The sequence below is a fragment of the Coregonus clupeaformis genome, chromosome 28 (genome assembly GCF_020615455.1).
Source record: "Coregonus clupeaformis isolate EN_2021a chromosome 28, ASM2061545v1, whole genome shotgun sequence".
Taxonomy (NCBI): Eukaryota; Metazoa; Chordata; class Actinopteri; order Salmoniformes; family Salmonidae; genus Coregonus; species Coregonus clupeaformis.
Window position 1 is genome coordinate 22,336,612 of NC_059219.1, and position 12,455 is coordinate 22,349,066.

A 12,455-nucleotide genomic window follows, 5' to 3' on the forward strand; every position below is an offset into this window, starting at 1 on the left:
GGTGGACAACACCAGACACGCAAGCTAACATTGTTCTAACTTTACCCCATTTGGTTGTGTGTGTGTGTGTGTGTGTGTGTGTGTGTGTGTGTGTGTGTGTGTGTGTGTGTGTGTGTGTGTGTGTGTGTGTGTGTGTGTGTGTGTGTGTGTGTGTGTGTGTGTGTGTGTGTGTGTGTGTGTGTGTGAGTGAGTGAGCGAGAGAGCGAGAGAGCAAGTGAGTGAGAGAGCGAAAGAGTGAGAGAGCACAAGAGCAAGAGAAAGAGAACAGCAAGGCCTGAAAGTGCTCTGTCATTCTCTTCAATAAAGCATCATCTATATATGCACATGTTCTATCTTCTCTCTGGGGTGATACATTCCAAAAGGCCCCCCTACATTAAGCTTAAGTCATATATTAATTAATTAATTAACTGAACAACCCTATAACTTTTTAAACGCCTGTCAACCCAAGCACCCTGTATGATCTTCCTCTTCTTAATTAAGCGTCAGAAGGTTTGTTGTTATCTTATTAATAAGGAAGCTTGTCATGTGAGTGTATTTATTATGTTGACAAATACATATGTTTGACAACACAATGCTGTGTCAGTGGACATATGAGTGACAGCAAGAATAACCCTGGCTGGTAAAGGTTTGGTCACCGTTCACTTTTACAACAACCCCAAAGCTCCTTCCCCCTCGCCCAATTCGGAGAGACTAAAAATAAAGATAAGTGTCACAACTGTTATGGCGCCCCAGGGCCAATCGTCAACCCTCTTCTCTTATGTTACCCAATGTTGTTGCGTCTCGCTATCTCCGTCAGATTAGAGAATACCCATCCTGCAGTTGTATATGGTCATGACAGGGGCATTCCTGGGAGTCCAGGGGCCTGACGCGAGCTTCAGGGGTGCGGAGCTTTTTAAACCCCTGTCCTGCCTAGAGCTTCATTTAGCTACTCAAGTGTAACGGACATCACCAAGCCGGATGCCACCGCCGACCTCGTAGGGCTACTAGCGGTCCCGTCCTGTCCTCTCCACAGACAACGCGTTCATCTTTCTAGTCTATTCTTCTTCCGTGCCAAGGTGTCTATTCGGATGCAGCTACCACTTTTTTCACTTCTCTGATAAATAAAAATCCAGGGGACCGTCCACGTTGGAAACGATAAACGGATTATTTAATTCATCATCCCACTGACAGAGTGCTTGGTTTGACAAGCTCCACTCGCATCACAAGTACAATCGAAAATCTCGCCTACTTTTTTAAAAATCTTCTCCAAGTTTTACAACTTTTTTCACGGCCAGTGCGCAAGCTTGGCACTGGCCCGCAAGAAACATTTTTTATTTCTTTTCGCGCTCCCTTGCGTGCCGTAACGTTCACACACTGGCCCCACTGATTGTGGTATAAAAAAGGGCACGGAAACCGACAACATGATGAGCAACAATACCTACTACGAGCAGCAGCAGCCGCCGCAGTACTACCAGGGTACGGACAACGGGGACGACGAGGAAGAGGAGATGCCGGCCACGGAGAAGGACCTTGCTGAGGATGCGCCCTGGAAGAAGATCCAACAGAACACCTTCACCAGGTGGTGCAACGAGCACCTCAAGTGCCTCAACAAGCGGATCAACGACCTACAGAAAGACCTGACCGACGGGCTCAAGCTCATCGGTCTCCTGGAGGTTTTGAGCCAGAAGAAAATGTACAGAAAGTACCACGCCAGACCTAACTTCAGACAGATGAAACTGGAAAATGTGTCCGTCGCGCTGGAATTCCTGGAGAGAGAACACATAAAGCTGGTATCGATAGGTAAGTGGTGTTTGCATTTAGGACCTATATAGCGCAATGATTGGGTTTGTCGGAACAAAGTTGATGCTTTGCCCGCTCTGTCTACGGTAGCCACTTTTGGGGATACAGTTACTGGTTAGAGGGCGTATTTGAGTCAGGGGAACGAGTCTGAGATTGATTTCTCCTCAAAATGAATAAAGCATATTTTGAGGTTATACAAAAGTCATGCGCAACGCAACTTTTATTTATTAGAGTACAACTTATTCCTGGTTGTGTTGTTGATTGTTCCATATGGACATGCTTATTGTTCAGAGTTGTGTTTTCACTGTATATACTTCTTCATATCTGTTGTTGCATGCGTTATAAACAGTGCATAACTGAAATGTACTGTTCTTTTTGACGCAAATTATGCACGTCGTCGATATGTACTTCTGTGCGTAAAAGTCACCAGACAACGGCACGATGTGTTCAGCACGCGTCAATCAAGAAATGTCCCCTTTCTGACTGCTTTCAGCTGGCTCCTGGAAACCGATAGACTCTGTGTGTTATTACTGTGTAACTTATGCATGGTCCAAAAGAACCGATACTGCCAATTGAGAGTCATTACAATCTCAGGTTTAACCAACTTGGCTGCTGTCATTTGTTGTTCATGAAATGAAATACTGAATGAGTCATTTGGAGGTTTCTCATGGAATGGAATGTCTCCAATTTGGTTTGGCAATGGCTTTGTAGTTGCTTCTGAATTATGTAGTGATTTAGCATTTCTATCACGTGTTCAAATATGTAGAATAAAGATGATTAAGTAACAAGTAGTCTACAAAGTATTTGTATACATCCGGATATTTGTATAGACACTGAGTGTACAAAACATTAGGACACCCGTTCTTTCCATGACATAGACTGACCAGGTGAATCCAGGTGAAGCTATGATCCCTTATTGATGTTACCTGTTAAATCCACTTCAATCAGTGTAGATGAAGGGGAGGAGACAGGTTAAAGAAGGATTTGACATCAATAAGGGTTCATAGCTTTCACCTGGATTTACCTGTTCAGTCTATGTCATGGAAAGAGCAGGTGTTCTTAATGTTTTGTACACTCAGTGTACATCACTCACATATTATCTTATCTGATGACATTACCCACCAGGTCTTATAGAATCAGTGCTCCAGGCTGTGGGATATGTTCTTGGAGAACGAATAACAACATGAGAGAGGCAGGGGCTCAGCATGATGGCCCTAACTGGATCTAATGTGGATGATGATGATGATGCAACAACCAGCAGGACAGACAGTAGTCTACTGTTAAGACTGGCCCTGTAGAGGGCTCCTCTGTTGCTGAGCCTTATAACAGTGATTTAGGAATGCACCTTGTGGTCAGAGAAGATGTGGTTCTAAGGAGAATGGTCCTTGGCTGAGCGTTCTGCCTTGAAACTAATCCATGCTATAATATGTATTGTCAGAATCTAAAACATGTTCATGAGAAAAGGCGGCACACCAAAGCATCCCACCTTGCTGTCAACATCTGTTGTGCTGATGTGTTGTGGCTGTGTTGGCCAAGTCTTGATAAGAGCATGGCAACAGCCATTCATTCTGCCTAACAACAGCCAAACAGACTGCAAACAGGTTGGGCTACAAGATGGGTTGGCAAGGTGGTGGCACACACACAGCAGTTGTTTCAGCAGTGCCTTAGGTGTGTTTGTGTTAGATCTGTCCTTGTGTCAACTGTTTGAAGGTGTAAAGACCACCAAAGACTATGAAAGACCTGAGGATTGACAAGTCAGGTCCCAGCTATTGGACCATTCACCTATTCTGAAGAGACACCAGTGATACAGACCCCAGTCCCCACTCTGACCTTGGTTGTTTTCTTCTTTGTTTACTTTCTGTCACATACAGTGACTTCAGACAGTATTCGCACCCCTTGACTTTTTAAACATTTTGTTATGTTACAAAATGGGATTAAAATTGATTTAATTATCATTTTTTGTCAATGATCCACACACAATACTCTGTAATGTCAAAGTGGAAGAAGAATTCAACAATTTTTTATTTTTATTTATGAAAAATAAAACTGTAATATATCTTGATTAGATACATATTCAACCGCCGAAGTCAATACATGTTAGACTCACCTTTGGCAGCGACTACAGCTATGTGTGTTTTTGGGTAAGTCTCTAAGAGCTTTGCATACCTGGAATGCACAATATTTGCCCATTACTCTTTAAAAAATTCTTCAAGCTCTGTCAAGTTGGTTGTTGATCATTGCTAGACAGCCATTTTCAAGTCTTGCCAAGGCGATTTAAGTCAGAACTATAACTAGGCCACTCAGGAACATTCAATGTCCTCTTGGTAAGCAACCCGTGTAGATTTGGCCTTGCGTTTTAGGTCATTGTCCTGCTGAAAGGTGAATTTGTTTCCCAGTATCTGTTGGAAAACAGACTGAGCCAGGTTTCCCTCTAGGATTTTGCCTGTGCTTAGCTCTATTCCATTTATTTTGATCATAAAAAACTCCCTAGTCCTTGCCGATGACAAGCATACCCATAACATGATGCAGCAACATGATGCAGCAACCACCATGCTTGAAGAGTAGTACTCAGTGATGTGTTGTGTTGTATTTTCCCCAATCATAACGCTTTGTATTCTAAAAGTTCATTTCTTAGCCACATCTTTTGCATTATTACTTTAGTGTCTTATTGCAAACAGGATGCATGTTTTGGAATATTTTTATTCTGTACAGGCTTTCTTCTTTTCACTCTGTCATTTAAGTTAGTATTGTGGAGTAACTACAATGTTGTTGATCCATCCTCAGGACAAACTGAAACTGGGTCAGCTTTGAGGGGTTATCCAGTCCAATATCTGTTAGGGCTACCCAGGATGCAGTGTGATAAAGTGGAAAATGGGTCAACAGGTAGACAGAGTCATTGGGGAGGGGCTGGACCAGGGTGGCTGAGTGACATTGGTGATAAGAGTGATCCTTCCAGAAGGGCACCTGCCATGGCGCTCTCTCTCAGTGGGGGGTGGAGGGGAGTGTTGGGTAACAGAAGAGCTGGAGAACACACACGCACACACTCGCTCTGTCTTTCTCCCTGACACACACAATACACACACACTCATGGATGCCAGAGGGCAGGGAAGGAAGACTAGAGGGTGTGTGACTTGAAGAGTTGGAAGTCAATGTGTGTCACAGAGTGTGACTTGAAGAGTTTGAAGTCAGTGTGTGTCACAGTGTGACTTGAAGAGTTGGAAGTCAGTGTGTGTCACAGAGTGTGACTTGGAGAGTTGGAAGTCAGTGTGTGTCACAGAGTGTGACTTGGAGAGTTGGAAGTCACTGTGTGTCACAGAGTGTGACTTGAAGTGTTGGAAGTCAGTGTGTGTCACAGAGTATGACTTGGAGAGTTGGAAGTCAGTGTGTGTCACAGGGTGTGACTTGGAGAGTTGGAAGTCAGTCTGTGTCACGGAGTGTGACTTGAAGAGTTGGAAGTCAGTCTGTGTCACAGAGTGTGACTTGGAGAGTTGGAAGTCAGTGTGTGTCACAGAGTGTGACTTGGAGAGTTGGAAGTCAGTGTGTGTCACAGAGTGTGACTTGGAGAGTTGGAAGTCAGTGTGTGTCACAGAGTGTGACTTGGAGAGTTGGAAGTCAGTGTGTGTCACAGAGTATGACTTGGAGAGTTGGAAGTCAGTGTGTGTCACAGGGTGTGACTTAGAGAGTTGGAAGTCAGTGTGTGTCACAGAGTGTGACTTGGAGAGTTGGAAGTCAGTGTGTGTCACAGAGTATGACTTGGAGAGTTGGAAGTCCAGTAAGTACGGGAAAGGTTACTGCCACAGGAAATTCAGACTGATTACCCCCCCCCTTCACTTATTACTACACCCCTAGTCCTAACCCCCAACTCACTGTCTTTCAAATACACACATACACACGCAAACACACCAAACACTGGACTGGTCCACCGACAATGTGGATGTGTGGTTGATATTATGGTAAGCCCTGGCTCTGGTTGTCTGGTAGTCTGAATGTCTGGAGGGGCAGTAAGGGGCCAGCCTGTCCCAGGTTAGCTTCACTCCTTTGGGAAAGGGGACGGCTGATTGATGGGCAGACAGCTGGGCTCTGGGGCTCTGGGCTCCCTCCACTAACAGGCGCCTAAAATAGACCCACATACAGCCCCAGAGTGGCACGGAGAGGGGAGAGAGGGGGCGGGGGAGAGGACTGTGAATGTGGGGTTAGTTAAAAGAGAGGCGGCAGGGAAGTGGGGAGACTGAGAGGGGTTAGGAGAGAGGTTGTGGAGAGAGGGGGCCAGGAGAGCGGAGAGGGAAATTATGAGGGTATGACAGGGCGAGCATGCTAGGAAGAGGTGACTGAGACCTCTGGCACTGAGGAAGGTTTTAGGTGGGGGTCCTGAAGAGTTGGGTATCCCTTTTCCAGGCACTAAGACACAGTAGTATATGACGTTATGACTCAAACCATCATTTAAATTATGATGTTAGATGGACCTCCGCTTACTCATAAAGTTAGAACCAACTATGCTCTTTGATGAATGAGTACATCTCTCTCTCTCTCTCTCTCTCTCTCTCTCTCTCTCTCTCTCTCTCTCTCTCTCTCTCTCTCTCTCTCTCCATCCCCTCTCTCTGACTCAGTCCTGATGAGAGAAACAGAGCAGTTGAGCGAGGCCCTTTGGCCGTTTTATTTGACTGCGGTATGATTGACCCCATTGTGGGTTCACATCGTAGTTGTGAATTTAATGGGGGGAAAGTTGCGGTATCTCCATTAGTAGCTGTGTGTATGTGTGTATGTATGTATGTGTGTATGTGTGTGTGCATGTATGTGTGTGTGTGTTTTTCCTGTATCACTACCCAAGGCTAAACGCTGTGGTTCTGTAACGGGTCTCTGAGATGACTGTGCTATGTGGTGGGGAGCAATGACAGAGAGATAAAATAGGAAAGATAGAGGGAGGGAGAGAGTAGGGGGGAAGAGGATGGAGGGAGAGAGAGGGGGTTAGAATCGGGAGGATAGAGGGTGAGAGAGCAGTATGGAGAGAGAGCGAGAGAGAGAGAGAGAGAGAAAGAGATTTATTTATTTATTTTCCCATTTGTACTTTAACTATTTGCACATTGTTACAACACTGTATATATACATAATATGACATTTGAAATGTCTTTATTCTTTTGAAACTTCTGAGTGTCATGTTTACTGTTAATATTTATTGTTTATTTCACTTTTGTTTACTATCTACTTCACTTGCTTTGGCAATGTTAACATATGTTTCCCATGCCAATAAAGCCCTTAAATTGAATTGAAATTGAATTGAATTGAGAGAGAGAGAGAGGGAGAGAGAGAGAGAGAGAGTGCAGGGAGAGGATGGGGAGAAAGAGAGGGGGATAGAAGCTGGAGGATAGAGGGAGAGAGAGAGCAGTATGGAGAGAGAGAGAGAGAGAGAGAGAGAGAGAGAGAGAGAGAGAGAGAGAGAGAGAGAGAGAGAGAGAGAGAGAGAGAGAGAGGGTGGTGGTGGTGGTGGTGACTGGTTCTTACGTTGATGGTCTCACTCCTTCAGCAAGTCTCTGGTGTGTGTGATAAAAATGGAACCTTACTCCAATGTTACCCTAACACTCTGAGAGGTTCCAAGTTGCTCCTGGTCTCCTGGTGTTAGACAGTGTTCAGGCTCTGAAGTAGTAGACCCTATGGGGTAGTAGAAGCATTCACTGTTGTAGATCCTTCAATTGGTTCCCTCTCTCGGAATAACACACTCCCTGCTCTCTTACTTTACTGGAGCTGAGGGAAGTGAATGAGACCTCTCTCTCTCTTTCCCCATCTTTTTTGTCTCTCCTTCTCTCTCGCTTCGTCTCTGTCTCTTCATCTCACTCTCAATTTCAAACAGAGAGAGAGAGAGAGAGAGAGAGAGAGAGAGAGGGAGAGAGAGAGAGAGAGAAAGAGAGGGAGAGAAAGAGCAGTATGGCGAGAAAGAGAGAGAGAGAGGGTGGTGGTGGTGGTGGTGACTGGTTCTTACATTGATGGTCTCACTCCTTCAGCAAGAGGTTCCAAGTTGCTCCTGGTCTCCTGGTGTTGGTCTCTCTCTCTCTCTCTCTCTCTCTCTCTCGCTCTCTCTCTCTCTCTCTCTCTCTCTCTCTCTCTCTCTCTCGCTCTCTCTCTCTCTCTCTCTCTCTCTCTCTCGCTCTCTCTCTCGCATGCATGCACACTCTCTCGCTCTCTTCCTCTATCACTGTCTTCCTCACCCTCTCTCTCCCTACAACAGTGTCTCTAATTGTTACCATGTGTCAGAGTCAGTCAGCTCAGAAGAATGTCCGAGCAGGGCCAGAACACCCCCCCTACTCACCCCCTCCCCCACACCCCACACCCCCTACCTCTCTAGCAGCCACCAGGGATAAGAAACTCTGTCTAGCCAAGAGAGGAGAATAACTCTGAATGCAACACCACCACCACCACCTCCACCTCCACCATCACCATCACCACCACCACCACCACCACCACCACTTCCCCAAAAAACACCTCACCCCCTGTTAATATCTTTCTTTATAAATACAGTGCTCTATTTTGGCTTTACATTGTTTCTCCTCCCATAGACTTCCAGCCATTTTTCTTGTGTCATGTACAGTGTTTAGATACAGAGGACTTAGGAAAAGGTCCAGCTTTCAACAGCCAGTTGAATATGTCACCTCATAGTTAGAGGGCCTGGTGTTTAGTGTTGCAATCTGTGTAGAGGGAATTGAATGGGCTGTATGTAAGATCTATTAATGGGGTGCAAGCACATCAAATCAAATGACAATATCATTCTCACACTGAGAACCCCTGAACAGATATTGGTGTAATAATCATTTTGCTCTGTTATATAGTATTCTGACTATAACAGTATACAGTTGAAGTCGGAAGTTTATATACACTTAGGTTGGAATCATTAAAACTCGTTTTTCAACCACTCTACAAATGTCTTGTTAACAAACTATAGTTTTGGCAAGTCGGTTAGGACATCTACATTGTGCATGACACAAGTAATTTTCCAGCAATTGTTTACAGACAGATTATTTCACTTATAATTCACTGTATCACAATTCCAGTGGGTCAGAAGTTTACATACACTAAGTTGACTGTGCCTTTAAACAGCTTGAAAATTCCAGAAAATGATGTCATGGCCTTAGAAGCTTCTAATAGGCTAATTGACATCATTTGAGTCAATTGGAGGTGTACCTGTGGATGTATTTCAAGGCCTACCTTCAAACTCAGTGCCTCTTTGCTTGACATCAAGAGAAAATCAAAAGAAATCAGCCAAGACCTCAGAATTTTTTTTGTAGACCTCCACAAGTGTGGTTCATCCTTGGGAGCAATTTTCAAATGCCTGAAGGTACCACGTTCATCTGTACAAACAATAGTACGCAAGTATAAACACCATGGGACCACGCAGCCATCATACTGCTCAGGAAGGAGACACGTTCTGTCTCCTAGAGATGAACGTACTTTGGTGCGCAAAGTGCAAATCAATCAGAACAACAGCAAAGGACCTTGTGAAGATGCTGGAGGAAACAGGTACAAAAGTATCTATATCCACAGCAAAACAAGTCCTATATCGAAATAACCTGAAAGGCCGCTCAGCAAGGAAGAAGCCACTGCTCCAAAACCGCCATAAGAAAGCCAGACTACGGTTTGCAACTGCACATGGGAACAAAGATCTTACCTTTTGGAGAAATGTCCTCTGGTCTGATGAAACAAAAATAGAACTGTTTGGCCATAATGACCATCGTTATGTTTGGAGGAAAAAGGGGGAACTTGCAAGCCGAAGAACACCATCCCAACCGTGAAGCACGGGGTGGCAGCTTCATGCTGTTGGGGTGCTTTGCTGCAGGAGGGACTGGTGCACTTAAGAAAATAGATGGCATCATGAGGAAGGAAAATTACGTGGATATATTGAAGCAACATCTCAAGACATCAGTCAGGAAGTTAAAGCTTGTCACAAATGGGTTTTCCAAATGGACAATGACCCCAAGCATACTTCCAAAGTTGTGGCAAAATGGCTTAAGGACAACAAAGTCAAGGTATTGGAGTGGCCATCACAAGGCCCTGACCTCAATCCTATAGAACATTTGTGGGCAGAACTGAAAAAGCGTGTGTGAGCAAGGAGGCCTACAAACTTGACTCAGTTACACCAGCTCTGTCAGGAGGAATGGGCCAAAATTCACCCAAAACAAGAGCAATTTAGGTCAAAAGAGTCCATACTAACAAAGGAAATAGAAGGTCTAACAGAACAGATAGATAGCAATAAAAACTGTAACATAGAGGCTTAGAATAAATTAGAGGAAAAATAAATTGAGAAACTTATTCAAGAAAGATCGAGTGTAATACATTATAAAAATAAAGCAAACTGGATGGAATATGGGGAAAAATGCTACCAAAAATAATTAACTGAAACTGGTTACAAATGACATAGTCACCCATGATTCACCAAATTATATTTTGAAGGAGGAAACAAAGTACTTTAAGCATATGTTTTCGTTTCAGTCGCCTCCATCTCCTCTAACTGAAGCTCATCTTTTCCTATTGATAATGTAAAATTAACAGCCATACAGAAAGACTCATGTGAAGGTGAAACTACAGAGGAGGAATTGGAGGCCCCTTACACTTCAGTGTTGTGATGCAAAAATGTTGTCCACTATCGGCATATCTATTTATTATGGCCATTGAGATGTTAGCAATTATAAAATCAGATCCAACAATAATATCAAGGGACTAGAAATCCAGGGTTTAAAAACAAAGGTGTCATTGTATGCTGATGATTCATGTTTTCTTTTAAATCCACAACTTGAATCCCTCCACAGCCTCATAGAGGATCTAGATACATTTTCTAACCTCTCTGGATTACAACCAAATTATGATAAATGTACTATATTACGTATTGGATCACTAAAAAATACAATTTTTACATTACCATGTAGTTTAGCAATAAAATGGTCTGACGGTGATGTGGATATACTCGGAATACATATCCCAAATGAAATAAATGATCTCACTCCAATACATTTTAATAGAAAGCAAAAATAGTTAAGATCTTGCTACTTTGGAAAGGTCAATTTGTGAAAGGTCAATTTGTGGAAAAATCACCCTGATTAACTCTTTAGTATTATCCCAGTTTACCTATTTGCTTATGGTCTTGCCTACGCCTAGCGAAGAGTTTTTTAAATTACATGAGAAAAGAATATTACATTTTATTTGGAACGGCAAGCCAGACAAAATTAAATGGGCCTATTTATATAATGATTATGAATTCGGAGGACAGAAATGATTAAATATTAAAGCATTAGACCTATCACTAAAAGCTTCAGTCATACAAAAGTTATACTTAAATCCGAACTGGTTCTCTAGCAAATTAGTAAGATTGTCTCACCCTATGTTCAAGAATGGCCTTTTTCCCTTTATTCAGATTACAACCTCTCACTTGCAGTTATTTGAAAAGGAAGTCATCTCTCAAATATCACTATTTCTAAAACAATCCATAGAAAGTTGGTTGCAATTTCAATTGAATCCTCCAGAAACGACAGAACAAATAATGCAACAAATATTGTGGTTAAACTATAATATGCTAATTGCAACAAAAAAAACATTTTTTTGGACAACATAAAAAAAAGGTATAATCTTAGTAAATTATATCATCGGTAGGACTGGTGGAGTTACAGTGGGGAAAAAAAGTATTTAGTCAGCCACCAATTGTGCAAGTTCTCCCACTTAAAAAGATGAGAGAGGCCTGTAATTTTCATCATATGTACACGTCAACTATGACAGACAAATTGAGAAAAGAAAATCCAGAAAATCACATTGTAGGATTTTTTATGAATTTATTTGCAAATTATGTGGAAAATAAGTATTTGGTCACGTACAAACAAGCAAGATTTCTGGCTCTCACAGACCTGTAACTTCTTCTTTAAGAGGTTCCTCTGTCCTCCACTCGTTACCTGTATTAATGGCACCTGTTTGAACTTGTTATCAGTATAAAAGACACCTGTCCACAACCTCAAACAGTCACACTCCAAACTCCACTTTGGCCAAGACCAAAGAGCTGTCAAAGGACACCAGAAACAAAATCGTAGACCTGCACCAGGCTGGGAAGACTGAATCTGCAATAGGTAAGCAGCTTGGTTTGAAGAAATCAACTGTGGGAGCAATTATTAGGAAATGGAAGACATACAAGACCACTGATAATCTCCCTCGATCTGGGGCACCACGCAAGATCTCACCCTGTGGGGTCAAAATGATCACAAGAACGGTGAGCAAAAATCCCAGAACCACACGGGGGGCACCTAGTGAATGACCTGCAGAGAGCTGGGACCAAAGTAACAAAGCCTACCATCAGTAACACACTACGCCGCCAGGGACTCAAATCCTGCAGTGTCCCCCCTGCTTAAGCCAGTACATGTCTAGGCCCGTCTGAAGTTTGCTAGAGTGCATTTGGATGATCCAGAAGAGGATTGGGAGAATGTCATATGGTCAGATGAAACCAAAATAGAACCTTTTGGTAAAAACTCAACTCGTCGTGTTTGGAGGACAAAGAATGCTGAGTTGCATCCAAAGAACACCATACCTACTGTGAAGCATGGGGGTGGAAACATCATGCTTTGGGGCTGTTTTTCTGCAAAGGGACCAGGACGACTGATCCGTGTAAAGGAAAGAATGATTGTGGCCATGTATTGTGAGATTTTGAGTGAAAA

General features: G+C 43.2%; 1 protein-coding gene across 16 annotated transcripts in view; it reads left to right on the forward strand.

The window, feature by feature from the left end:
• Nucleotides 1-914: 914 nt before the first annotated feature.
• The window catches only part of LOC121559146 (filamin-C-like), a 79,083-nt gene continuing 67,542 nt past the window's right edge, over nucleotides 915-12,455 (forward strand). For 14 of the 16 annotated variants that reach the window (XM_045208755.1, XM_045208757.1, XM_045208767.1 and 11 more), the window contains exon 1: nucleotides 915-1,779. In XM_045208755.1, coding sequence (XP_045064690.1) covers nucleotides 1,401-1,779 — 379 coding nt within the window. In that variant the 5' untranslated portion in view covers nucleotides 915-1,400. The remainder of the gene's footprint in view (nucleotides 1,780-12,455) is intronic. The other 2 variants (XM_045208768.1, XM_045208769.1) reach the window with 1 other exon arrangement.